Source organism: Gopherus evgoodei, chromosome 8, assembly GCF_007399415.2.
Source record: "Gopherus evgoodei ecotype Sinaloan lineage chromosome 8, rGopEvg1_v1.p, whole genome shotgun sequence".
NCBI lineage: Eukaryota > Metazoa > Chordata > Testudines > Testudinidae > Gopherus > Gopherus evgoodei.
Window position 1 is genome coordinate 829,352 of NC_044329.1, and position 26,290 is coordinate 855,641.

At 60.8% G+C, this 26,290-nt stretch overlaps 1 protein-coding gene across 10 annotated transcripts; it reads right to left on the reverse strand.

Moving 5' to 3' along the window:
- Positions 1–3,102: 3,102 nt before the first annotated feature.
- PDLIM7 (PDZ and LIM domain 7) lies at positions 3,103–26,290 on the reverse strand. Of its 10 annotated transcripts, none has more exons than XM_030571905.1 (15): positions 26,244–26,290; positions 24,228–24,334; positions 14,605–14,756; positions 14,330–14,360; positions 13,226–13,392; positions 12,039–12,059; positions 11,221–11,280; positions 10,761–10,915; positions 10,235–10,271; positions 7,562–7,620; positions 7,106–7,328; positions 6,741–6,921; positions 6,149–6,269; positions 4,567–4,682; positions 3,103–4,280 (listed from the first exon to the last, which is right to left on the reverse strand). In XM_030571905.1, the coding sequence occupies exons 2-15, from the start codon at positions 24,330–24,332 to the stop codon at positions 4,194–4,196; spliced, it is 1,515 nt and encodes a 504-aa protein (XP_030427765.1). In that variant the 5' UTR covers positions 24,333–24,334; positions 26,244–26,290; the 3' UTR covers positions 3,103–4,193. The 10 variants fall into 10 exon arrangements, with proteins under 10 accessions (XP_030427765.1, XP_030427764.1, XP_030427769.1 ...); XM_030571904.1 differs by having other exon boundaries at positions 14,285–14,360; XM_030571909.1 differs by lacking the exon at positions 13,226–13,392 and having other exon boundaries at positions 12,043–12,059.

A 26,290-nucleotide genomic window follows, 5' to 3' on the forward strand; every position in this document is an offset into this window, starting at 1 on the left:
GCCTGGACTCCAGCTCCAGCACCTCTCCAAATGCCCCTGCACACGCAGCCTTTCCTGAGCTGACGCAGGCTCCTGCCCACAGCTGCTGCATAGGGTCTGGGCAGCTGCCACCTTGCCTGGGGCCGCTTGCAGGCTGCTCTGGGCCTGTCGTGCAGATGCTGCTGGAGAGTTCAGCCTTTGGGAGCTTTGTTCTCTCAAGGCAGCTGGACTGGACAGAGTCCCAGCCCTGGTTCCGCCCACCCCCAAGCTCCCCCGACTCCTGACAAAGCTTGCTGGCTTCTGCAGCTCTGCAGCACTTCGGGCCAGTAGCCCCTGGCCTTGCCAGAGATGCCCCCTGCATCCCTTGTGGCTCTGCTAACACAGGGAGCAGTGAAATGGGGAATGCTGACCTCCACAGCCAGCAGGAAGCAAATTGACAGAGGCCAGGCCCTTTGCCTGCTTGTTGTGCTCCTGCTAGGGAGCAGCGCAGGGCCTGTGGAACTCACTGCCCAGGCACGTGAAGGCAGAGCTGTAACTAGACACGTTCATGGAGGACAGGTCCGTCAAGGGCTATTAGGCCAGATGGGCAGGGATGCAGCCCCACGCTGATTGCCAGAAGCTGGGAGTGGAGATCATACAAGGATTGTTCTGTTCAGTCCCCAGGAAGCACCTGGCACTGGTTACTGCCTGCAGACAGTCCCAGCCTTGTCATTCTCACTTCAGGAGAGTCCTCCAGAGCCCGGCTGTCACGTCACTGTTCTCTGCCCCTCCTCGGGGGCTGCAGGTCCTGCTGGAGCTGGGCTGACCAGTATTGGGGCACGATTTAGTGGCATTGTACTTCCCCGATTAGTCTCCAGCCCGATTTGTGCTTTTACTCACAGCATCACGTCGAACAGGAGTCTCCACTAAGCTATCAGCAGTGATGCTCAGGGTCCCTCCTGGAGCTGAGAGCTAAGTCAGACCCCTGTAAACCAGCTGAGCAGTTCAAATTCTTCCTTCCAAGGTGCATTATTTCCCTTTTTCAACATTGAGCTTAATTTTCCATCATGTGACCCATTCCCCAGGCCTGGTCAGGGCTTGCTGGAGTTCCTTAATCTTCTCTGAATAGTTGTGTCATTGCAAATGTTGCTAGCTGTTTGCTTACCCCTCTTTCCAGCTTGTGATAAATGAAGGGGGGGGAGAAGCTCCCTTTTATGGACACCCAGCCAGCCAGTAGCTATAAAATCCCTCTTAGCAGCTGTTCTCTAATTGCTCTACCTGCAAAGGGTTAAAAAGTCTCACTCTATGCATAGGTAAAAGGAAGTGGGTGGGCAGCTGGCCAAAAGAGCCAATAGGAAGACTAGAACTTTGTAAAACAAGACTCCCCTTTTGTCTATCGTTCTCCGGGGAGAGGCGGACAGGACAGAGTTCTGGGGTGAGAAGCTTGGGCCACATATGAAAAATCATGTCTCATACCTAGAAACTACTCCTCTGAAACCCCAGATGTGTAAGTAGATCAGGAAATGTCTAGGGAGACGTGATTAGATTTATCCCTTTGATTTCTTTATGGCTTGTGGATTCCTCTGTGTTAAACCCAGGTGCTTTTATTTTGCTTGTAACCTTTAAGATGGACCTTAAGAAATCAATTCTTGATTCTTAATCCTTGGAGGGTCTCCCCCCCACCTCCAATCTAGCAAATGCCTAAATTCCCAGGAGGAATTAGCTTTCTCAGCTCTTCCTCGGGGGGGGAAGAGGGCTTGAGGGTACCGACAGGAAAGAATTCCCAAGTGCACCTTCCTGGGTTTTGCATTTGTGTGGTGGCAGCATCTACCAGTCCAACGGCAGAGAGGAACTGTAACCTTGGGAGTTTAATACAAGCCTGGAGGGACCAGTAATAATTTTTAAGAGTCCTTGCAAGCCCCCACCTTCTGCACTCGCAGTGCCAGACTGGAGAAACCAGCCTTAACACAGTTCATTAGCAAATCTAGGACACAAGACCCAACCTAGTGAGGAGCTCCAGGCCCCCGTTCTAACCTTTTGCTGCAATGTGGACTGTCTCCTGGCCAGTCTTGGCTCCATAACAACACTTCGCTTCTTTCCTAGCCTTGCATGGGACTTTGCCAAAGGTCTTTGGAATCTCAGTAATTATGTCAGCTGATTCTCCGTCATGTACTAGTCTCACCACAGCCAAAAAATCCTCATGGATTAGCAAGTTTTCCTTGACAGAGCCCATGCTGGCTAAACACTGTCACAGCATGACCTACCAGGTATTTGATTATCGATCCTCATTCCAAGCCCTTCGCTAGCCCCCGAGCTATGGCTGACTGGTCAGCCCTCCCCATCCCCCTCTGAACCTGGCTGACGTCTAGGTACATCTGCTACTGTCCAGTCCTCGAGGCAGGAGCTGTTCTTACAGCAGTTCCCTGGGCCTGGGAGCAGCAGCTCTGCTAACTCATGCATATGCTCTCTGCACCCGTGGCTTGGGCCCTGCCGCGGAGGCCTGGTGACTTAGTACATTTGAAATGATCAGTTTGTTCCAGCCTCTCTCTGTCCGACACCTCACTTGCTGCTGGTGCCTCCTCTTTGCTGCCAGGAAAGAGCAGGTGGGAGGGAGGTGTCATGCAAAGGAATCAGTGTCTCAGCCTTTGCCCCCGGGGAACCAGCAGCCCTCCTCCCCAGTTTTGCTGCTGCTGCCCAGCCAGATGGCTTGGTTTGACCCCTTAGCTAACTGCCCTTCACACGCTTCTGGGGCCAGTCCCCTCCTCTGCTCCCTGGGGCAGCTCTGCGGGAAGGGCCGCTCTGACAGCCTGGCGTTGTTTGGCTCAGAGCAGCTCCCAGGTGCTGCTAAGGCAGAGGGCCAAGCCCCGGCTGTCCTGAGGCCCTGGTGGCAGACACCTCCTGGGACTCAGCAGCAGTGGGGGATTGTCCTCCCCTGCAGCACCTCACACCCAGCGGAGGGCCTAGGTCCTGCCAGGCTCAGGAGGAGGCAGCCGAGCGCTGGGGCTGAGAGAAGGCAGCAGGGAGGATGCGGGGCAATTCCCCCAGGACAGCCAAAGAAGCCGTCAGCCAATGGCTTGGGGAGGGACTCAAAAGGCACACGGGTCCTGCCCCAGGCTCTGCAAGAAGCACAGGCTCCAGGGCAGCTGACACTTGCCAGATAAGTGTTTATTAAGGCACTAAAAGCACCGTGGCAACACCACGCACTGCCCCCCCACAGGCAGGGCAGCTCTGGGTGAGGCGGCCAAGCTGCCAGCAAACTCAGAGCCTAGGTCCTGGCCTGTCAGTGCCCGCCTCACAGAGGGCCCAGCTCCTCGCCCCACACCCCCACCAGTGAAGGGAAGGGTGAGAGGCCTCCTCTTCCACACAGCTTTCAGCTTCCCCCTCCACCCCCCATATTTTGGCAGAGTCCAGGTCAGTCCTACAGGGGCAGCACATCTGCTACTGCCTTGCCTGGGAACACTGCAGGGCCAGGAGCTAGGAACAGCCTTCGTGCAGGGGCACCAGACAGCACGGGGGCAGAGACCCACCTCGGGGGTCTGTGGGGCCAGGCCAGGTGTGTGGCGCAGGCACGATAGCAGCTGCATGGTGGCAGGGAACAAGGCCAGTTGTTTTCAGTGCAGTCATGTGGCTGCTGTGGACTAGCTCCTTTCAGGACAGCCAAGCGCAGGCACCAGACAGGCCTGGGCTCGGGGACCGTCTGTGTGCCCTGCCCACGAAGCAAGGGCTTCCAGCAAGGTCAGGGCCCTTGGTAAGGGGGAACAGAGCAGCCCTGCAGAATTCCCCATCCCTGCCACAGCTTCCAGCTGGCCAGCAGCCCGGCCCAGTGAGAGGCACCAGTTCCACACAGGGGCCATGGGGAGGGGGAAAAGGATGGATCCAGCTGGCCAGCCTGTAAGGTGAGAGCAGCCATGCTCCAGCAAGCCTCTCCTAGGCTTAGGCTCAGCATGGGACAGGTCCAGCCCCAGGCTGAGGTGCCTGACTCAGTTAGCTGTGGGCACAGAAGGGAGGGGACTGCCTGGTGAGACCACCAGAGGGGCACAGAACATAGTCCAGACAGAAGACAGGCCATTGAGGATCAAGAGAGCAGCAGGCTCAGCTTTGCCTCCAAGGAAGGCCAGAGCAGGGTGCTGCCCAGACCAGAAGCAGCAGAGGGAGTGGCAGCTCCAGCCCCTGCAGCAAGAGAAGGGGCAGAAACAGGTGTGTGCGGGGCCATCGTGTGCAGCGTGAGCCTCCCCTTACACGTGGGAGAAGGCATGGCTCTTGCAGAGGGGTTTGTCCTTCTTGGAGTAGAACGTCTTCCCTTCCAGGCTGACCTGGCAGATCTAAGGAGAAAGCAGGAGGTCAACACCCCATTCACACCCCCATTACACTGCCCAGGCCTGGCCAAGACCTGCCTCAGCCCTCTAGGGGGCACAGGGCAGCCAGAGCTGCCCCCAAGACAGGCCAGCTCAGTGCAAGAAGCAGCTATTCCTGCTCATGGCACTGCCAGTGCTGAGGCTGGAGCAGGGTGAGGAGCCCCCTTGGCAGGGGCACAGGTCCTTACTGACCAGGGGCCAGCCCCATAATCTCAGGGTGAGCAATAGCGAGGGGCCACAGGGCTGCTCTTACCGCACAGACGAAGCAGGTGTCATGCCAGCTGAATCCCAGCGCCTCCAGGAACCGGTCCCCAGCATCAATCTTGAAGTCGCAGCCGCGGCATTTTGTGCCAAACATCTTCTCATAGTCTGGGGAGAGAGAGTGGGCTGAGATGGGCCTCCCCAGAGCACCCCCTGGGAGAGCTGGGCCAGGAGTGACAGGGGCTGGGGGAGTCCTGGGGTTGATTTGTGGGTGGGTTCTGTTTGTGCCTGGCTCTAACAGGTAGTGGGTGGCCCCAGAGTGTTAGCCATTCCCTGCAGCATCCCTCAGCCCCGACCCGCAGCTCCCTGCCAGTCCAGCCCAGCCCAGCCCTGGGCTCGCCCAGCGCTCCTCAGCCCCGACCCACAGCCCCCTGCCAGCCAAGCCCTGGGCTCCCCCAGCGCACCTCAGCCCTGACCTGCAGCCCTCTGCCAGCCCAGCCCTCAGACCAGGTTTCTGGAAGGGGCCCCAGGAACCAGCAGCACGTCCCCATGCGCATTTCCCCTTGGTCTGTGTGTGCTGCAGCCGGCCCTGCTCGCTTTGTGGAGGGTATGACAGAGGGTATTTCACTGCCATCGAGGTGGCCATCCCCTGCCACACTGTAACAGCCAATCCCATCCCCGAAAGCCCCCCCAGGAGAACAGTGCAGGAAAGCCAGTGTCTGTAGAATGGGGGACCCCATTTCCCAGGATGCCATGCAGCACTCTGCTTTGATATAGGTACTTCACTGTCGTCACCATGGCAGCCTCAGAGCTCTGGCACTGCCCAGCAACCATCATCGAGGCCAGGACGGCAGTGGAGGATGGGGGGCTCCCTGTAGAGGGGAGGATGCCCCTCCTTTTGCCAGGGCAGGAACTGCAGGGCATGTGCCTCAGGTGTTGCCTGCTCAGCTCCTGCTCTCTGCCCTGGGTCCCATGCAATGGTGGGGGCGGCCTGGGGGCTAGAGCAGTAACTCCAGTAAGCAAAGAATCCTGTGGCACCTTATAGACTAACAGACATTTTGGAGCATGAGCTTTCGTGGGTGAATACCCACTTCGTCAGATGCATGTAGTGGAAATTTCCAGGGGCAGGTATATATATGCAGGCAAGCTAGAGATAATGAGGTAGTTCAGTCAGAGAGGATGAGGCCCTGTCCTAGCAGTTGAGGTGTGAAAACCAAGGGAAGAGAAACTGGTTTTGTAGTTGGCAAGCCATTCACAGTCTTTGTTTAATCCTGAGCTGATGGTGTCAAATTTGCAGATGAACTGAAGCTCAGCAGTTTCTCTTTGAAGTCTGGTCCTGAAGTTTTTTTGCTGCAGGATGGCCACCTTAAGGTCTGCTATAGTGTGGACAGGGAGGCTGAAGTGTTCTGTTACAGGTTTTTGTATATTGCCTTTCCTAATATCCGATCTGTGATTGACAGATCCAGACTAACACAGCTACCCCTCTGATACTAGTGACCACAGCTTCCTCTCCCTGCCCCACGCAGCTCTCAGCCCCACTGCGAGGCCACAGGGTGACATGTGGCTGCAGCCTGCCTGGGGCAGCAGCAATCCCAGTATCCCTGGGGTGGGGAAGGGGCCAGGACACCCCCTACCTCTCTCGCAGTAGGGCTGCCCCTCCTCCATGTAAAAGGCACGATTGCGGATGGGAGTTCTGCAGGCAGCGCAGGTGAAGCACTGCACGTGCCACGTCATCTTCAGCGCATGCATGATCTCCTGGGAAAGGGAAAGGGAATGCCACTGTCAGTCATAGCAGCAAAGAATCTTGTGGCACCTTATAGACTAACAGACGTTTTGGAGCATGAGCTTTTGTGGGCAAGTACCCACTTTGTCGGATTCACCCAGGAAAGCTCACGCTCCAAAACGTCTGTTAGTCTATAAGGTGCCACAGGATTCTTTGCTGCTTTTACAGATCCAGACTAACACGGCTACCCCTCTGATACTTGACCGTCAGTCATGCAGCCCGCTGGGCTGCCCAGAGCCCCGCCATGCCCAGCCTCTGCCCCAGGGCCCCCGGCCCCCGCCCCAGAGCCCCACCCTGCACTGCCCAGACCCCTGCCCCAGAGCCCCACCCGGCCTCCACCCAAGCCCTGCCCCACCCAGCCCCTGCCCCTCCACCCCACCCAGGCTGCTGGACCCCTGCAGCTGCCAAGGACTGGCCCCGGGGCTCCACACAGACAGACTCACCCCACCAATCTTCTTCTTGCACTTGGCACAGCTGGGGGCATACCGCATGTCATAGCACTTGGGGCAGAAAACCGAGCTCTTCTCCTCAAAGAAGCCCCCCTCATCCAGCACCTTCCTGCACTGGCAGCACGTGAACTCCTCCGGGTGGTAGTAATGCCCCAGGGCCACCAGGTAGCGCCCCCTAGAGGCGGGGCAGGGAGGAGTTAGCATGTGCACCTGCCGGACAGCATGGCTCTGAGCGCCACGTGAGGCAGCTGCCCCCCACCCCAGCGGGTTCATTCCTCCCTCAGGAAGGGAGAGTTGCCAGGCCATTCCCAGGTGGCCAGCAGCCCCTGCACATGGCGGAGGGGCCCCGCTCCACTCACCTGATGACCTTGTTGCACTGGTAGCAGATAGGGGTTTTGCTGGTGCCCTCGGGAGGCTGCTGGGCAGCCTGGACGATGGAGCTGCGGTTCTGCATGGGTGTGGGCATGGCTGGCTGGCGGTGTCTGCTCAGCACGGTGCTGGTCTTGTCGGGGGCATAGCGCTCAGCAAAGGAAGGATCCACAGCCCAGGGGGGGCGGCTGGCAGGCCCCAGAGCAGCAGAACCTGTAACAGTCCCCAGAGGGATTCCCAGGTGATACAGCTGAGCATTGCAGGCTTGGGGCAGAGCATGGAAACACACCCACCCCACCCTCGAGGGGATGGCAGAGGATCAGCCCCTAGCCTGGCCCAGGCCCCCAGCATGCACCCTGTCACCGGCACCAAGGCCTCACTCTGCCCCACAGCCGGGAGATGGCGCCAGGCAGTGCCCGTGCCCATGCCCAGCACCCCCTGCTTACCGTGATCAGGCTCCACCTTCAGCGCTGCCACCACAGATGGCTCCAGCCCAGACACCTGGCTACAGAACAACCAATTAATGCAGGTGGCAGCTGGCCACCACCCACCCCCTGCCCACAGGATCTGATGCTCTCCTACCCCAGCAGGGGCAAAGCCCTGCTGCTCAGGCCAGGTAGCCACCCCCGTCCTGCTGTGCGGCAGCACCCTCTGGTGGCTGGTTTGGGTTGTCAGTGACCCAGTATCGTGAAGTTGGGGGCACCAGGCCCAACGGGCTGCAGGCAAGGCGAGGAGCCTGCAGAACCGACCTCGGAGCGGCTGGTTCCCTGAGCAGCCACACTGAGTCCCCATGGTTGTGGGAGGACCAGCCCAGCAGCTCAGGCTGGGGATCACCCCCACCACACACACACTTCTAGGGGAGTCTCACACTCACCCTGGGGAAACCACAGCCCAGTCCCACCTCCTCACAGGCCCTGCTGCTCCAATGGGTCTGGAGAAGGTGCCTAAGGTTGGCAGCAGCCCATTGGCTGCTCACCCCATTAGGTCCAGCCCCCTACCAGGTAGTTTTTCTTGGACTCTAGTTTCTTCCTCCCTCTTGGCAAACCCAACATCCCCTGTCTATGGGGAAGGTGTCCCTTGAGGGGCCTGACAGCTCCCAACCCCAGGCACCCAGCTGATAAGATGCCCCCCGAGACATGTTGCCAGCAGCACACCTGGCTGCAGCCCTGCAGGGAGATGGGAGGCACCAGCAGCCACAGATCCCACGCTCGCCTCAGGCGAGGGAGAACCACCCCCCACAGGCCCTTCCAGGGTGCAGAGGAGCCAGAAAGCTTGCCCCCAATGACAGTTGGGCCTTGCAGCTTTCAGCTCAGGCCTGGGGAAGGGGACAGAGTGGGGTGGGGACTCTATGCCACCCCTTCCTCACCTCTCTCTGCAGGGCCTCTCCAGCCAGCTCAGTGGCCAATCCCAGGCCCAGGGACAGCTGGGTACAGCCCCTCCCTGAGGCAGCACTGGGTGTTGGAGTGTGCCTCACACCAGGAGTGGAAAGGCCAAAAGCCCTGTTCCCCAGCCTGCAGTAATGCCCACCCTTTAGGGACCTGTGCCAGCAACCCGGAGGAGTCGATGGACAGCACTCTACACCAGCTCCAGGGTGCACTGGAGCTGGGTTTGCTGCAGGTCAGGGGCCAGCACTAGGAGGAATGGCTACCAGGCTCTGCAGCCAGGAGAGCAGAGAGGTTCCCCCCAGCTGCTGCAGCTCAGCCCAAGGGGCGCAGCATTGTGCTGGGCTGCAGGCCCCAGACAGGGCCCAGGGTGCACCAGGCCACCCCCACGCAGCTGGCAGTAGGTGTCCTGGCCAGCCTCTCCTGGCAGCAATGACGACTAGGAGCCAGTTACAAGAACAGGAATCTTTATTGTGCTATAGCAGGGTTCAGGGAGCAGCTGTGCTGGGCAGACCCGGGGCCCAGCCCCAGCCCACTCCCCAACACTCAGCCCACCACGAGCACAGGTCACATCACATCAGCCCTTTGGGGTGCACTGTGAGCCCATCACAGCAAGGCAACAGGCTCAGAGGGGCCCACACCACAGCACAGAACCCAGCAGCCTGGGCTCACTCCCAGAGCCCTTTGCCACCCATCAGGTCCTCTGCTGGTCCAGGCAGTGGACGTTGAGTCAACACCCACCCATTTAGTCTGGGTAAGTGAGGAGACAGCCCCAAGGAGATGCGGGGTGCTAGCCAGGCCCTCACACTACAAACACAGGCAGAGGGCAGCTGGGAACAGCAGCCCACTCAGCCTGGGCAGCTCATGGGAACAGGACGCAACTGGGAACACAGGCCCAGAGGATGCTCCAGGCAGCAGTCCCAGCTCCCACTAGCCCAAGTTTTACCCTGGGCAGAGCAAGGGCAGTGCAGCCACCCCAGGGGGCTTGGGCTCTAGGGGAAGCCTAGTGTGACAGGGGATGGAGACGCAGCAGTGGAGTCCCTCCGCTCCCCTGTGGTCTGAGGCCAGGGCCCTGGTGCTGACAGCCTCCATCCCAGCTTGCTCAGTGCCATACAACACATCCTGCCCAGGACTGGCCCCTCCCTAGCCCAGGCAGAGCAGACCGCATAGCACAAAGAGCTCCCAGCTGGGTACGTTTAGGAGCCAGGCGGATGCCCCTCCCCAGGTGAAGGCATGTGATGTGGCCGTGCCAGCCCGGGGCTGAGAGGTGCAGGTTCCCAGCACAAGGCCAAGCCCCTCTCAGGATTTCACGTTCAGAGAGACGGCAGAGCGCTGGTGGTGCCAGTCACGCAGGCCAGTGTAGCGGGGGCTCTGAAGCTCAGTGAAACTTTTCTCTGAAAGGAAGAAAAGGAAGGAAGGAGACAGATAGAGATGGGGAGGGAGGAGGAGAGGATAGCACCAGAGAGAGGAAGAGGCTCCATCGGCTGAAATCAGAACAAGAAAGAGCAGCCACATGACATCATGCAGCCAACCGGGGACGGCAAGCGCCAGGACCCCTGACCAGCCCCTCCAGCAGAGGCTACAGGCAGCACGAGGACCTGCAAGATGACAAAGGCCAGGCGAGGGGCCTGCCAGCAGGGAGTGTAGCCTCGAGGCCAGGAGTGGCAGAGTCCAGGGCAGCAGGGACAACCTCCAGACAGGCACCCATGTGGGAACCCTTGTGCCCACAGCCCTTACCTGGCTTTTCTAACATGCTCCTCATCTGGATCTTGCACTGAGATCAGCAGGAGGAGAGGAGAGGAGAGAGAGTCACGGCTGGACACGCCCTGAGGGGGAAAGGAGGAAGCCCACAAGCACCATCCCTCAGCCCCAACACCCAGCTCCCGCTAAGCGTGCAGGCCGCTCCTGTCACAGCCAGCTGCACTGCGAGGACTAGACTAAGGCAATACGTGGAGTTGGCAGAGTCAGCCAGACTCTGCAAGCAGCAAGGACTGGTCGGGGCAGGGCCCCAGAACACACTGGGGGGAAGGCACCTGGCACACTGCTCGGAGCCTCCCCGCGAAGGGCAGCCCAAGAGCCGCCTGCTCTCAGCTCTTCAGGGAGACAGGCTACTCCATACCCTGCAGGCCACCAGCTACACAAGGCCCTGGCAACGAAGGGTGCCAGGCCTGACCAGTCCCGTCAGAGCAGGGCTGCCGGCCAACCCAGGCCTGGAATCCCATCCATCAGCCTGCAGTGCCAGGACCCAGAGGGAGGCACTTACTGAACTCCGTGCCTGTGAGCTGGGCCAGGATGCGGAAGGAGCGGGACTGGGTTGTGCCCGTGCGAGGCTGCCAGTCCTTTGTATCCTCAATCAGCTGCTTTTTGCTGGAGTCATTGGGCAGGCTGGCGGGGGGGCTCATTAGCCACAGAGCATGCCTGTGCGCAGACAGAAGGGCAGGGCACTCAGCCAGCGCACACACAGGACAGGCAGGGCCTGCCACAGAACCTCATGTCCCCCCCACCCCCGGTGTAACCTACAACAGGGGTCTGAGCAGCCCACTGCCATGGGGCACAGCACCCCCCGGCACATCTCTCGGACACAAGCCAACACCCCCCCCTTCCCAGAGGTGTCCCCTCGCTGGCTGGGCAGCTCGCTGACACCCTCCCTCAGGGGCAAGCAGCCTACGAGCCAGGAACACAACATGCCAACGAGCAACTGACACAGAAGACTCGCCCCTTACTCATCCTCCACATAGGAGCGGCCCAGGTCTCCATGGGGCTGAGGTTTCCCCTCTGGCGGGCTGGGGCCAGGAGAGAGGCAACAAGAGCACGGGTGAGTCAGCTGAGAATCTCAGTGCAGAGGAAGAGCTGAGTGAGCCAGTGGGACCAGGGAAAGGCCTCTGCTGGCAGCAGAGCCCCCACAGCCTGGTCCGTGACCTCTTCAGGGCACAGGCTGCTCCACGGCCCGCAGGTTACAGAGCAACGTGCCTGGGCAAAGGATACCCTCCCAGGGACACCCACCCTGGCTGCGAAGCAGCATCAGGGTCCCAAAGCCAGCAGTGGCCAGAACACACACACACACACCCCCACCCATGACTGCCCCAGCCAGGCCCTGCCCGGAGTCAGCATCATGCTCCCAGAGGAGGCAGCTGCTCTGCCTGGCTATGTACCAACTCCTCACTCAAGGTCAAAGCTAGGGAGGGGCAGCAGGCTGAGCCAGGCAGCGTGTCGGTGCTGGGTCGGGACGTTCCCCTTAGCTATAATTTGCTGCCCCCAGCTATCAGGCCGGGCCTGAAATCTCCTCCCTTAGGCAAGGAGTGATACCCCTGGCCAGGAACCCTTCCTCTGCACAGGGCCACCACCCAGCCACACCCCAGCATAGCACTTGGGGAGGAGGTGGCTTTAGGAGACAGAGCCCATAGGTCCCACTCCTCCCCCAGCAGAGGAGGGAGGCAGCAAGGCAGCAGGATGGTTCTAGAGACCAGAGGGGGGTGGGCACCAGCCCAGTGACCCGGGAGGGGAGAGGGGAGGGGGTGCTAAGAAGAGGAAAAAGGCTTACTGACTTGTCAAGGTTCTGCACCTGTGGAGTTGGGGGACAGGAGAAGGAGAAGAAAGGAGGGAAGAAAGATTAGCCCCACTGCACCCATAAGAGACACTTGCAGAGCAAGACTGAGAAAGGCCCAACCCTCCCTACACCCAGTCCTCACTCGCACCCCACCCGGGAGGCTCTGGCTGCCATCTGCTGGGCCAGAGGAGAGGCTGCCCCAGAGGGCAGAGTCAGCAACAGATCATAGCACATTGCCCACTACAGACTGGAACTGGCTAGGGGTTCTCTGGGGCACCGAGTTCCAGGCTGGGTCAGAGCCCCAGGATTAAGCTGCTCTCAGCTCGGGAGGGGCTCGCCCACCAGCGCTCCGCAGACAAGTGCCAGGCTCCCAGCTTGGCAAAGTAACTGTACAGGGCAGAGATGAGGGAACCAGTTCACAGGCCACACTCAGGAATCCCAGCGCTCCCCACACCAGCTCTGGCAGCTCAGCTCAGCCCTGGGGGTACCCTGCTGCACCCCCACCCTCAGCATGCCCAGGAGAGCCAGGCCAGGCACATGCTGGTGGAGGTGGCACAAAAGGAGCCCCTAGCTCAACAGAACAGCCTGTCCCCCTTTGGGGCAGGCTCAGCCCTGCCCGCGGCTCTACTGCACAGCTGCTGCCCTCCCCAGATGGGCAGGAAACCCACTGCCCAGGAGTCCCAGGTACCTGGCCAGCAGCTGGCCAGGCGCAGAGGGCACCAGCAATAGCCAGTCAGCTGGCAGGAAGACTCCAGGCTGGGCTCTGCTGAACATGCCCTGGTGCGGAGGTCTGGCAGCCAGGAGGAGCCATGTGGGCTCTGAAGAGCCAGGAAGGGGAGAGGGAGAAGTGCAGGGCCAGCAAGGCAGGTTGGCCAGTCTGGGTGAACTAGGTGTGCCCTGCAATACCAGAACCAGCCACCAGGGGTCACTGAAACACCAGCCATGTAGCTGCTCCCCACAGCTGTGGGCGCTGCTCCCCAGAGTAGGTGCCAGCCCAGGCACTGCCAGTGAGCAGCCCTGGCTTGCGGGGGCTCATGGCATGCACACGAGACATCCAACATGCAGGGTGCAGCATGGCCAGACACAGGCAGGGCCTCAAGGTGGGAGCGACCAGGCCCAGCCTGCAGAGCAGGGTCCGAGCCCAGCTGGCCAGTTTGCAGTGCAGCTGACGGACAACATACCCATTGTGCTGGGGGGTGCAGGCGGGGGCCGTGTACGTCACCGGTTTCGTCACCAGCCCAGGCAGCGAGTTGGGCGCAGGGCTGGCCCCGAAGGGCCGGGCTGTTTTGTTGAGGGTGGTGCTAGGAACGAAGTTATATTTCGGGGGCTGAGAGCAGGGGAATGAATCCTGAGCAGGAGACAAAACAGCACACAGGCTCACACATCAGGCAGCATGCGAGGAGCACCTGGCAGCCCCAGGCCAGTGCCCAAGAGCAGGGGCATCCCATGGGGCAGCCATGCAAGAACGCCAGGCCCATGCCTGGCTTCACAGGGGTGTCCAAAGGTGACAGCCTCTGGCACCTTGGAGAGCACTCTGGGGTGGCACTCAGCCACCAGCTGCTTCTGGGCTCTAGCCAGTACTATGACTGTCTGGCACCCGTCAAGAGGCACAGAACAGCACCATGCACTGGAGATGATGGGAAGCCGTGAACCCAGGAACTGGGTCCAGCAGGGCACAAGAGCAAATTAGCGACAAGAATGAGACACCTGGCCGAATGCACTTGGATGCTGGCCCTGCGGGACAGGCAGACTGCTGATGCGCTGCACCATACCACCTGCCCACGCCATGCACTGGTGGCCTGCCCCACAGCCCAGTGCCAGGGAAACTCCAAGGCAGTGAACAAATACTGAAGACAGGAGGCAGCTTCACGGCTGGGTCCAGCCCTGCCCGGTCCCTCATCGGGATAGTGCTTTGAGCCAGCCTAAAGCCCTGGTTCCCAGCAGGCTCTGTGCTGGGAGGCACATGGCCAGGCACCTAGCTCCCTGTGGGAGGCCCACTGGCCTGTGCAGAGGGCCCTTTGGAGGGAGGTGTCAGAAGTCACAGTGCCCAGTTACACCCCTCCTACATTCAGGGGTGGGGTGATGGCATCTGTCCTGACCCACAGCCAGCCATGCCTTTGCCATCAGGAACCCCAGCACCTGGTGCCCTCCAAGCACAGCCCGGGGCTGATTCTAGAGCCTCTAGAAAGGGTCCAGGGACAAAGTTCTACCATCAAGACAACGGGGACCCCCAGCCCTACCTGGCATGAGGCACCCATGGCCTCGGGGATGAGAGCAGCACATACCTTGTGTGGCTTCCCCAGGAGGCACTGGACTCTGCAGGAGAATAAATGGAGCTGAGGTGAATAGACCAGACTGGTCTCAGACTGGGCTCTGCCCCCTCCCCTCCCTGACCCCTCTGCCAAGCCAAGCACTGGCTCTTTATGGGCTCTGTGGGGTGAGACGCAAACCTGTAGGCTCCGAGGCAGCCCACCCCTGCGGAGTGGGGCATGGGCATCAGAACTGAGGCAGGGGCTAAGGCGGGACCATGTGTGGGCGGCGGGAGCAGCGCAGGCATTACCTGCTCAGGCTGAGGGAAAGATGGTCTCCGCAGGCACGGATCTTGTTCTGTGCTTCGATGTGAGTCATATTACTGGTATTCTCCCCATCGATGCTCAGCACCCAGTCGCCCACTCCCACGCCAGCCTGGGCTGCCTTGCCACCAGGGGTCAGCTGCAGGGCAGAGCCAGAGAGTTAGTCACATGGCATGAGCTCCCCAGGAACGATGGGAGCTGCTGGGAGGGGTGGCAAGAGCCCCCGCACATCCTGCCCTGAGCCCACAAGCCAGAGCCACTCCCTGGAGCAGGAAGGAGGCTGCTAAGGACACAGGTGCTGTAGGAAGCAGTGCTGCTTGGGGGCAATACAGCCCCACACACCAGTGAGTGATGCTGTGCTGCAGGGAGAGGGGAGAGCTGAGCCACCCACAGCCCTCATGGGTGCTAGGGGGCTTGCTTCAGGAGTCCTGCCTTTCAGCTACAGCCAACCCCCTGAGCACGCCTGATCCAGGGGCTCTGATGCTCCCTAGCCCAGAGCCCTACTGCCCCAGAGGAGGGTGGTCAACTTTGGAGCCAGCCAGGGCCAGCCTCCCCGAACTCCTCCAGCTGGACACGGTGCTCTGACTCTTCAGGCCTCTGGCTGTGCTTCCACCTCAGAGGTGAAGATGTTTTGGAGCTGGGGAGACCTCTGCTCTCGCAGCCAGCCCCAGGCCCCCTGCACCATCTGCCAATGCTCCCCAACCAGGTGCAATGCCACTTTGCCTCCTGGCCCTGCCCTCGCTGCCAACACATAGCTCGAGCAGGCTCCTTCCCACCTCCACACTGACCAGGACAACGCCTATAGCTGGAGAAGCCTTAATTCCAGCCCCTGCGTGTCACCTCTGCTGTAACTGACAGGGGTGTCACCCAGCCCAGGCTGCTGCAGCCTGTTCGCAGCCAGGGAGATGAGCTTTCTGCGCTGCACTCCGCACTCCTGACAAGGCAGTAGAGCAGCTGTAACAGCCTTACTCCCGAGCTGCTGGGGACCCGGGTTGGAAATGGAGCACCAAGGCACCCCTGAAATCTGCTCTCCCATGGCTCTGAGCATCTCCGTGAAGGCCTTCCTTACAGGCGTAACAGTCCTCCTGGGGCAACCCCAGGGAAAGCTGCAAAGTCCCAGCTCCGGCAGCCATGCCGTGCCTCACAGCAATCACAGATCCAGGCATTTGATGCACTGACTACATGTATGCAGCACAACCCTTGGGGGGGTTTAAGACCCCTTTGCAAGTCACCATTACTGAAAGCATCCATCCTCTGGAACCCGGGTTCAACACCACCTCCCCCCACCACTGGCACAAAGAGGGAAACTGGGGTTAGGGGTTAAGGCTGCAGGATGTGGTCTGACCCAAAGACCTCAGATGGACAGAACAAGCCACATCAGCAATTATTGGGTTCAGCTGGTCAGTTCAGGGCATGTACCCAACCCAGTGAGACCCCAGCTACCTGCCCAGGTCACAGCTTTCTGAACAGAAAAAGCTAGTCCCCTGGGGTCCTAGGGGCTGTGCCATTGAGGTTCAGGAACAAGTGGAGGGGCTGGGAAAGCTGGAGTTTGGCTCTGATCTTGGCACCTCGTGCCTGCTCCCAGGGAGCCTGAAAGCCAGCTCTGCTCGCAGGAACAGCGAGGCAGCACAGTTCTAGGCCTGCGTTACCTCTGGCATCCCTGCACACAGCAGGGGAGGGGGCAGCAGAGGGGCTGAGACATTGCCTGCACGAATTACCCCAGGGCAGCCTGCCCCTACCCCTGCAAGAGCCACTCATGGCTCCACCGCTAGCTCCCAGCACTACCTAGTGACACAAGGAGAGAAGTTTGCAGCACCTGCTGACCCCTGAGCTACGCAGGCCAAGCCAGCACTCACTGCCCACCCCACCCAAGGAACAGGCAGGCCACAGCACCAGTTCTAGGGCTCAGTCCCTTCCCACCCCCCCAGGTGTTCCCCACTCCTCTGCCTGCCACCCACCCTGGGCTTGTAGGCAGGGCCAGAGCAGGAAGGGGCACACACCTTCTCCAGCTGGTGCCAGCTGCAGGGTCCCAAGCCCCCAGGGCAGAAGTTGCAGGGCTCACCAGGGAAACCAGGCACCTGATGTTTACACTCCCCTCCCCCAGGCCCACTGGTGCTCTGCCCATGCTGTGCAGCCCCACAGCAAGGGCCCCAAGCCCCCAGCAAAGGAATTGCGCTAGAGGCCAGGGTCCCTAGGGATAGGCAGGGAAGTGAGTCAGAGCCTTCCCTAACACAGCCCATGTGTCACTCGTTCTGCCTTAGACCTGCAAACCACAGGCATTTCCTAGGCTGCGTTTGGGCGGGAGGCGCCCGAGCAGACCCCCGGAAGCACTCCTCTCCTGCTACACTGAGAGCATTCCTCCTCCTCCGGCAGCAGGCAGAGACGTTACCTCATCCCCAGCCCAGGGCAGTGAGACATTAACCCTGCTTCGGTGCCGGCAACATGTCTTCTGCTCACAGCCCTGCACAGGGCCCAGCTCCAGGCGAGTGGCCAGGCCTCATGCCCGGGGCACCCACAACCAGCCAGGCTGGAGTCACACAAAGCTCCCAAAGCAGGGCCCCAGGTCAGCCCCGTCAGCATCCAGAGCTGGTGCATGCCGCTCAGCAGACAGGGCACATTGCTAAAGCAGGCCCCCCTCACTCCCTGCCCCAGAGACCATCGGGCAGCTGGGTGCAGGCACAAGCAGCTCTGAAAGGCACAGTGGCAATGAGATGAGGGGTCACTGCATGAACAGGCAGCCAAAGCCCCACCCTGTTGCCTCAGCTGCCTGGATGGGCAGAGGGAAGACTCCCCTCCCAGGGCACCCTGCCGGGCAGCTGCAGGATGCCAGGAGCTGGTGTACAGCACTTGCCATACCCTTCCACCCCTGTGTGACCCCTTCACAGCTCCAGGATGCTGGCATGGAAACAAATGGTGATAGAGCCTGGAGCCACTCCTGCTCCTCTGGGATGGGACGTTCACAGGCCCTGCATTAGGACCAAATATTTCCTCACGTCCAGCGCAACATAAAAGGCCATGGCACTGGGAGCCCAGCTGAGTCAAGGGCTGGAAAATCCCAGCTGCCAACCAGATGCCCCCTTGCCCTCTCTGCACAGGGGCCTTGAGGTGCCAGTCACTGTACAGCACCATGTGCTGGCCTGGCCTGAGCAGGGGGTCCAGACCCCAGCACCATTCCCCTGCTGCCAGGAGTCAGCCCTGGGGCCAGTAGTGGGATGTCAGTGCAGATGAGGCCCAGGGGACTGGCAGTACTGACCCCACACCATGCCGCCTGGATGCAGCAGTGGGAGAAGGCTTCAGAAAGAGGGACACTGTGTCCCAGACCAGCAGGAGCCACCTGGGCTGGGCCGGGCCCTCTCCTCAGGCAGGTCTAGTGACATGGGTAGAGGCATCAGCCCAACCCTGGACAAGCTGGTCACAGGGCTGCCCACCTGCACACTGGGGTCCCCACCAGCAGCACCAGCCCTTCTCCCTTTCCAACCCCCACTCAGATCTCCAGCCGCTGCCTCAGCCCATGGGGGAGCTTGGGAGAGACCCCTACAGGGCTTTAGAAAACAGACACTCATGGGCACACGCCTGCACTTGCTGCCTGGGTGAGCCAAGCAGCTGCCAGCCACAGTGCCCCGGACAACTGTGGGTTCCAGGGCTGGGCTGGCTCAGGGAGACCATCGCCCAGGCTGTGCTGGGGAGGTGGAAGGTCCCTGCTCCTGCTGAGAGGCATGAAAGCTAGCCAGGACCCTCCCCCATTAGACACAGAGCTCCTGCCTCCCCATGCCAGGCAGGAAGTTTGCAGCAAGCTCCCCCCACAGCACAGCTGTGCTGGAGGGGCCATGGCTAGGGGATGCCCTTGTAGCCAGGCCTGGCCTTCTGTCCAGCCTACAAAGCTAGGGGAAGGTTGAGTCTTCCCTTTTATGCCTAGTCGGGCGAGTTCCCCAACATGGCTGCACTCCATGCCACCAACCCCTCCCTTCCCCAGGCAGGGGGCCCCTGTTCAGGGTGCTTTGTGCCTGCAGCCACAGCCAGCTCTGCCACGGGGGGCAGACACCCAAGCTGGCCACGTGCACCTGTGTTCTGAGTGAGCCACTGGGGGGTGGAGGTGTCCAGGGAGTCCCTCCCTTGGTCTCCAGCCCAGGGGAGTCACAGGGGTCACGGGACTGCTGTGCCAGAAGCATCCTGAGGCCTTGGCACTCCCACTCTGCTGACAGCAAGGGCATATTTTTATCCTTTCTGTACCTGACCTCAGCATCTCTCCTTCACTGCCCCAGCACTGCCTGGGAACCGCTCAGACCACCAGGCTTCAGTCCTTCACCTGCTCCCTTCTCTCAGCCACCATGGTGTCCCCCCCTGCCAGAGACACGCACACAGAGGAGTGCCCGGGTCTGAGGACACTGCCTACTGAGCTGCAGGCAGCTCCTCCAGCCCCTCACCTCAGGCACCCACAGGCCTGCCTTGACATGGGGGGATAGCTCAGTGGTTTGAGCATGGGCCTGCTAAACCCAGGGTTGTGAGTTCAGTCCTTGAGGGGGCCACTTAGGGATGGGGGGGACCTGTCAGGGACAGTACTTGGTCCTACTAGTGAAGGCAGGGGACTAGACTCAATGACCTTTCAAGGTCCCTTCCTATTCTATATGGAGCTATACCCATCTTATAGAACTGGAGGTAGGCATGCAGTGCAAGCACCCTGTAAGCTTAGGGCTGCCAGGCTGTGACCCAGTTATTGCTGCCCCCCCATGTCACTGAAGTTGCCCACAGCTAGCCTGAGGGGAAGCCAGAGCCCCTACTCATTAACTGGGAAACATAACAAGCCATCCACCTCCTCCCTGCTGCACTAAAGCCCATCAAGCAAGCGCTCAGCTTCCTATTCCTCTCCCCTTTAGCACTGACCCAGCAGTCCCCAGGGCTGGGGGCAGGAGAGGCAGTACTCATCTCTCCTCATGCCAGAGTTTGTGCCCCCAGCTGCCCCAGAGCTCACCCACTGCAAGGAGAGAAGTCAGCACAGGCAAGGCCCTCAAGGAGCCTGTCTCCAGGTGAGTCCATGAGCCCAGACAAGCCCCAAGCCACTGGAGGCCTCTTGGTCCATGGGGATGAGTGCTGGGGGTGGGTGTTCTCCAGTCCCTACTGTCTGGGCCATCAGCACCCTTAGTGCAGCTTCTCCAGTCTCTGCCCCAGGGCTGCACCCCACCAACACCATGCACTGTGCGGGGACGGTGAATGGCTGCTCTGCAGCCCAGATTCCACGCAGGGACCACCCCATGCCTGGGGAGTCACTGTGCTGGCAGGGCACTGACTGTTACAGGTTGCCTGTGAAGGGCAACCAGCCCAGCGACAACCTGCCATATGGGAGAAGCAGAAATGCTGGCTCACTTGGTCACAGAACCCAGGGGAAACAGAGGGACAGGACATCAGCAACAGCAGCACCTGGTGAGCCTTGGGGAGAAAGCTTCTTGCAGCCTGGGCCACAGCTGGCTCCAAGGGCCCTCCAACCCCTCAGCAGAGAGTGGGATGGGGGGCAGGTCATGCTTCTCCACAAGAGGTGGAAAAAGTCCCCCTGGCCCAGGAGCACAAGTCCTGGCTACAGACAAGGGGAACTCTGGAGGACAGTGGGCACACAGGCGGGTTGCTGGCAGGCAGCACTGAGGGGCCAAGGAAGTACCTGGCCACTGCAGAGCAAGGCAGCACCTGGGGGTGCCATGAGGCAAACTGCTCAAGTCTCAGCTTCAGCCTCCCTGCCAAGCCAAGCGAGGGAGCTGGTCTGGACAGGGCGTGTCAGCACGAGTGGAGGCTGCCTCTTGGGCCAGCTGGTGGCCAGTGAGGAGGGGCAGGGCATGGGGGTGGTACAGACACTACAGCCTCAAGGAAGAGTAGGGATGTCTCTGAAGGAGAAGGGGTGGTAGCAGCCTTCAGCACCTCACTAGCTCTCCTCTGCCTGCCATGCATGCCAGGCCATGTGCCTCTGCACACACCATCTGCAGGGGCAAGCCAGCTGCTCTAGAGAGGCTCTGCCTCATCCACAAGAATTCCCTTCCCAGGGTGATGAGTGAGAATATTTGGTAATGTTTTTTATGGGGGTGGGGGTGCTATTTGTGCCTCAGTTTCCCCTGTATGCAGCAGTGCTCCTCAGTGAGCAGAAGGGGACAGTTTGCTCTGGACAGGCTGAGACATGGGTGCAGGTGGCCCCTGCTGCCTGGGCCTTAATTCCCATACCATGGATCAGCTGAGAAGACAACATGAAATCCACTCACCAGGACACTGACACCTAGCAACCAACAACCCAGCGGGAGATGGACTTCCTCCTCCCTTCCCCTGCACACCCCCAGCTTGAGATCAGAGGACTGAAGGGGTGAGAGATGGGGAGGTTGCTGGAAGGAGTCAGGGATCCCCCTCCATCTGACCTTGGTCAGACCCCAGCTCAGACAGATGGTGCTTGAATCCAGCGGGTCCCTGCAGCTTGGCTGGGCTCTGGGCTGGCCAGAACAGCCTCTGCTTTACCCTTCATGTCTCTAAACTCCCCTAAGAGCTTCCTAGGCTGTGTCCAGTTAAACCCGACGGTTGTGAGAGTGCTGGGTGCACATCACTGCTAACGCCAGGCAAGGAGCATTAATCAGACGAGCAGGCGAGTCTCCCCCAGGGCTGTCTCAGCTGGACATGCTGCCCAGAGCGTCCATGCAAAGCAGGGGCAGCAGGCCCAGAGGCTCAGTCTCAGAGGCAGTGAAGCACGGGGCTCACCCTAGAGGGGGAGACCCCCCACCCAGCATCTGGCCCACTGAAGGGTTCCTCCCAGAGACTGTTGCAAAGCAGGGTCCATTGCATGACCCCTGCAGATCTGTGATGGAGGGGTTTCCAGTCCCTACAGAACTGCAGGTTGGGCCCCACCACCTCCACTCATGCCCCTGAGCAACACAGCAAGCCTCTCCCTGCTGCTTTCAGATTGCCACTGCCGCACCAGAGATTTACAGCCCTTGGCATGGGCTATCCAACCCCACAAGGGCTGCATGCACAGGAGAGGGTTCTGGAGTGAAGGAAGCCTCTTGGTGACTGCAGAGGAGTCTAGCTGGCCCCTGCCATCTCTGCTCCTTATTCCACAAGCAGCGTGGGCCAGCTGCACCTACACCACTGGGTACCTGTGTCTCATCTACATCAGTCCCTTGCAGTATGTTCCACCAGGCTCTCCCTCCCACTGGCTGGACAGATAACAGGCCCTTTGTGACTGCACCCACCTGCATTAGCCAGCCTTCCTGAGCAGCACACTCCCAGCCTGGAGGGAGTTTGCCAAAGACAGTGTCTGGGGCACTGAGCTGGTCTGCCCGGCCTGGGATTAACACGTCCCTGAAGGAAGCTGCACCTCCATCAGGTCTACACTCTCCAGGGCTCATAAAACCCAAACCCCAGGGCTGGCTGCCCGCAAGCCAGGAACTGGCCTCCAAGCTGGCCGGAAGAGATCCCTGCAGCTTTGCCTTTGCGGCCCTTTGGAACAGCAGAGGCTCACATCAGGCAGTGCTGCTCAGGAAACCCTCCTCCCCCAGGCGCTCAGGGCACAGTGTGGTGCTGGCTAGCACAGCCACCCGACCAACACTTCCCATGCAGGGCCCCTTGGAGCAGTGGGGGGTTGGGTGGGGAGGGGGCTTTGGCTCCAGGAAGCAGCAGCTAGACTCTAGGCAGAGGGGTCTGCAGAGACAGGTCCTGGTTAGTGCAGGCAGCCAGCCAAGACATTTCTAGAACAGTGGTTTCCAAACTTTTTTTGGACACGCACCCCATCAGTAAAAAATGTGATCACACACCCCCTGCCGCACCAGCTCTACCATTTTTGCCAAATTAAAAAAAACTCCACTTCAGGAGTCTAACTGCCAAAGCAAAAAAGCGCTGCCACACACCCAAGGATCCTCTTGTGCACCCCACTTTGGAGACCATTGGTCTAGAACACCAGTTGAGGCTGTCTCTGGAAGGAGCCTGCTGAGCGCCTTCAGGGGCCAGTGGGCTGCAGAAAAGCGCCCCACAGGGCTGGGGCAGCACAGTGGCAGTCAGACACCCCTCCTCACCCTCCTAGCAAGCTCACTTCTGTACACACGGGCTGTGACATGTCTGGCCGCAGCACGCCAAAGAGCCCTCAGAGCCTGCTCCTGCCTCCAGCTTGTTGGGAAACAGTCTCCATTCGCCAGCATCAGAGCACGGACACTCCACATTCCAAGGCTTATAAGGCAATTCCACCCTGAAGGCGGTCTGCTAACAATCCAGTGCCAGGTTCACAAGCACCCTGTGCCCAGGCAGGACTGGGACCCTGTGGAGGGCAACTTGCAAGGCCATGGAACCCCTCCCCACCTAGAGGCAAGGCCTGGGCACAAGGAGCTGGCCCAAAGAGCCTTGAATGGCAAGGCAGCAGTGCAGTTAGTGCTAGGTGCAGATTCACAGCCATGACAGCACCAGCTCCCTGTACTGCTCCGTGCCATCCTGGGCCACACGGGAGCACAGTCCTTGGCTTCCTCATGGCTGCCAATAGAACAGGGTGGGATGGGGCACCTGGCCACTAGGAACACCAATACCCAAAGGGGTTTCTTCCCAATACTGCCACTCTGATGCCAGCACAGCTGCTCCCCCTCTACCCCCAGCCCTAAGGCACAGAGCACATAGCTCTAGAGGGGTGGTCTCACCCACCTTGGAGTTCACTGGCAGCACATGGACCCTCAGCCCAGGAATTAGTGCAGCCCTATGTTACTGCGACAGCTCCCCTGCACACAGCACCCTCCAGCTAGCCTGGTGTCAGCACCCAGGGCTGCAGGGTGCAGATCCAGAGCTAGGGGCTGGGAGAAGGGACCCAGGGCAGACTGCCAATTGCCAGGAGAGGAGGCTGCTCTGCAGGTTGGTCCCCAAGAAGAAGTAGCTCAGAACAGGCACAGTGCCCTATGGCACCTTATCTCAAGGCCTGGGCCAGCCCCAGGAGCACAGCCCAAGCCCACAGGGTTGGCACACAGCACAGCCCCAAGGCAGACCCAGCAGGTGACAGTTCATCCCATAGCAGCACCCTGCCCCTGAGCTCCAGGCTGGCTCAGCTGGGAGCCAATGACTCACTCCTGAGCAGGAAGGCAGCCTCATGTGCTACAGGCAGCAGCAAGACAGACTTCAGCATCAGCCTGGCATGGAAACCACCACACCAAGACCCCAACACACAGGCAGGATGCCCAGCATCACTGCTCTTCCCTTCATTTCTATGTCCTTGTGTCCTCAAGACACCAGGCAAAGGGCTTCAGGGAGGGAGCTGCCCCTTCCCCCTAAGGAGACAGATGGGAGCGGGTCTGGGAGAAGAGCCTTGTCCTGACAATGGCCAGCCAGCCCCTCCACACAGCCCAGATGGCACCTCCTACTTCCACAGCTCTCTTGTTCCCAGGGCACTTCACTGGCAACACATGCCCACCTGTTTCACACTGGGCACAGAAGGGCATCCCTCTGCCCCTCATTGCTCAGGGCCCATTTGTTAGATGGGAGGCACCTCAGCTTATCTTGGGCAATGCAAATACCCAAATTCAGCAGCAGTGCCCCCCCCCCCCCCCAGCTCCAGGCCAGGGAGGGGGAGGGGGAAGCCACAGCATAGCTGGTCCAGAGGTTCTCTCTCAGTTCTTACCCTGGAGATGGAAAGGGGCATGTTGAAGTCCTTGCCCCCCTGCAGCCTGAATCCCCAGGGTGCTGGCCCATCCAGCATCACTTTATAGGAGTCCATGCTGCTCATTTCTGAAGATAGAAGATTCAGGCAGTTAGGAGGGGCGAGGTGAGCAGAGAAGTGGGGCAGAGCACTCTTCTGGGGCTAGCTCTACCTCTGGGGCCCACCACCTACTGACATTCTGCCCCCACGGTTACTCCAGGGGAGCCCGGCTGAGATTCCCCAGTGACACTGCTAGAGAAGATCCCAGGCTCACTCAATCCATCGGAGGGAGAGGATCCAATCCTCCCTCCAACACTCAGCCCAGAGTGTCAGGGACACACACTGAGCAGGTTGTGCATCCAGCCACACACAGCCCTACAGTAAGCACACAGCTGCAAAGCCACTGCCCCTGCAGCCAGGTGCCCATAATACTCATGACTAAGGCAGCGACAGTAGCATTTGGAAACCTTTTTGTTGGGCAAGTCAGCACTGCCAGGGGCCCTGCTTGACACCCACTAGCCCCAATGGCTAGCGGTCAGGCAGACACGGGGCAGACAGACTTCACCCCAGCAGACAGCTGGAAAAGCAATCCTGTCTGCCAGTGTGCAGAGGGAAAGGAATCCCTGCAGGACAGCCTTGCCCTGCACAGCTGCCAGCCAGGGGGCTGGGACCAGCCCAAACCCTGCTCAATTCCAGGGGCCACCCCAACCTCATCTGACAGGATCTGGAGCAAGGCCTCTGGCCTCTCCTCTCCCTCCAAACCAAAGGAGAGGCCAGCAACCAGCGATGGGGACTCAGCACTCAAATCTAGCTCCACACCCCTGCTGCCCCCATGGGTAGGTGGTGGGCAGGATCCCAGCTCCCCTCCCCAGCAGCTTGCAGGCTATATAAGGCATGTAAGATGACACCGGCATGTTCCTCTGGCTGCTCATCCGGGCTGGGAGCTGGGAGGGATACTGCACAGCGAGCTGCGTGCCAGACATTCCCAGCCCTGGCCCAGAAAACCAGCACCCCAGACTGGGACCCCTCCTGGCCATGGGACTGGGCGAGGAATGTGCGGGCTAGAGCTGGGGGAGACTGAACCCGAGCGGGGCCATTTGCCACAGGCTGCAGCAGGAGCCTTAGCTCTGGGTGGGGATGTCCCTGAAGCTAACACACCTCGCCCTGCCGGCTGAGGCAGCCCCCCCCGCCCGGGGTACCCGCTGCCCTCTGCCACCGGGCGGGCCCGCGACCCCCACGGCAGCTGGGGCACTGGCTCAGGCAGGCTGGGGAAAGCGCACAGGTGCCCCCGTCACAGGGCGCAGCCAAAAATCCCGCACGCACAGTGGGGGCAAGAGCCGTCGGGCGGGAGAAGGAAAGGCTCCTTCCCGCGGCGGCAGGACGCTGGGTGCTGGAGCAGCTGGGATAGCGTCGGCGGCAGCCGGTAGAGCCAAGGGCACAGCGCCCACCTGGCGCCCGGCTCCTCACAACGGCCACGGGGAGAGTAGGGACCGGGTGTAGCGACTGGGGGGCGGGGGGCCGGGCCCGGGGGGGGGGCAGCGCTGAGAACCGCCCCCAGAGCCGCACGCAGCGGCTGCCGCAGGACAGGGCTGACCGGGCATTTGGTCCCGTACACGCGGGGGCCCACGGGCGGCTGCCGGCCCAGCGGAGCCCCCCGGCCCCGCCTGCACAACAGCGCCCGGCCCAGCTGGTCACCGCGCTGCTAGAGGCGCTGGGCGCGGGCCAGGGCCGGCGGCTTTGGAGGAGAAAAGCCCGTTCCCGCCCCGCCCCGCCCCGCCCGGCTCGAGAACCGGACGGGAGGGAAGCGGGTCACTGCGCCGCGCCCGGAGCCCCGTAACGCCCGGAGCCCCGTAACGCCCGGCGCCAGCCTCCCCCGGGCGGGGCCCGCGCAGCGGGACGCGGCTCCCGTCTGGCCCCGGGCCCAGCAGCCCGGGCCGAGCCGAGCCGCGCCGCGCCGCGCCGCGCCGCCAGGTCCGGTCCGGTCCGGTCCGGTCTCACCTGCTCGCGCCGCGGGCTCCGCCCGGCGCAGACTCGCTCGCCCTCTG

Excerpts from the sequence above, each read along its gene's own strand:
- PDLIM7 (XM_030571904.1), bottom strand. The coding sequence starts at position 24,332 with ATGAGCAGCATGGACTCCTATAAAGTGATGCTGGATGGGCCAGCACCC. Across the intron at positions 10,916-11,220 it reads CGCTCCTATGTGGAGGATGA|GCATGCTCTGTGGCTAATGA; the intron begins GTAAGGGGCGAG and ends GTCTGCGCACAG. Across the intron at positions 6,270-6,740 it reads GCAAGAAGAAGATTGGTGGG|GAGATCATGCATGCGCTGAA; the intron begins GTGAGTCTGTCT and ends TCCCTTTCCCAG.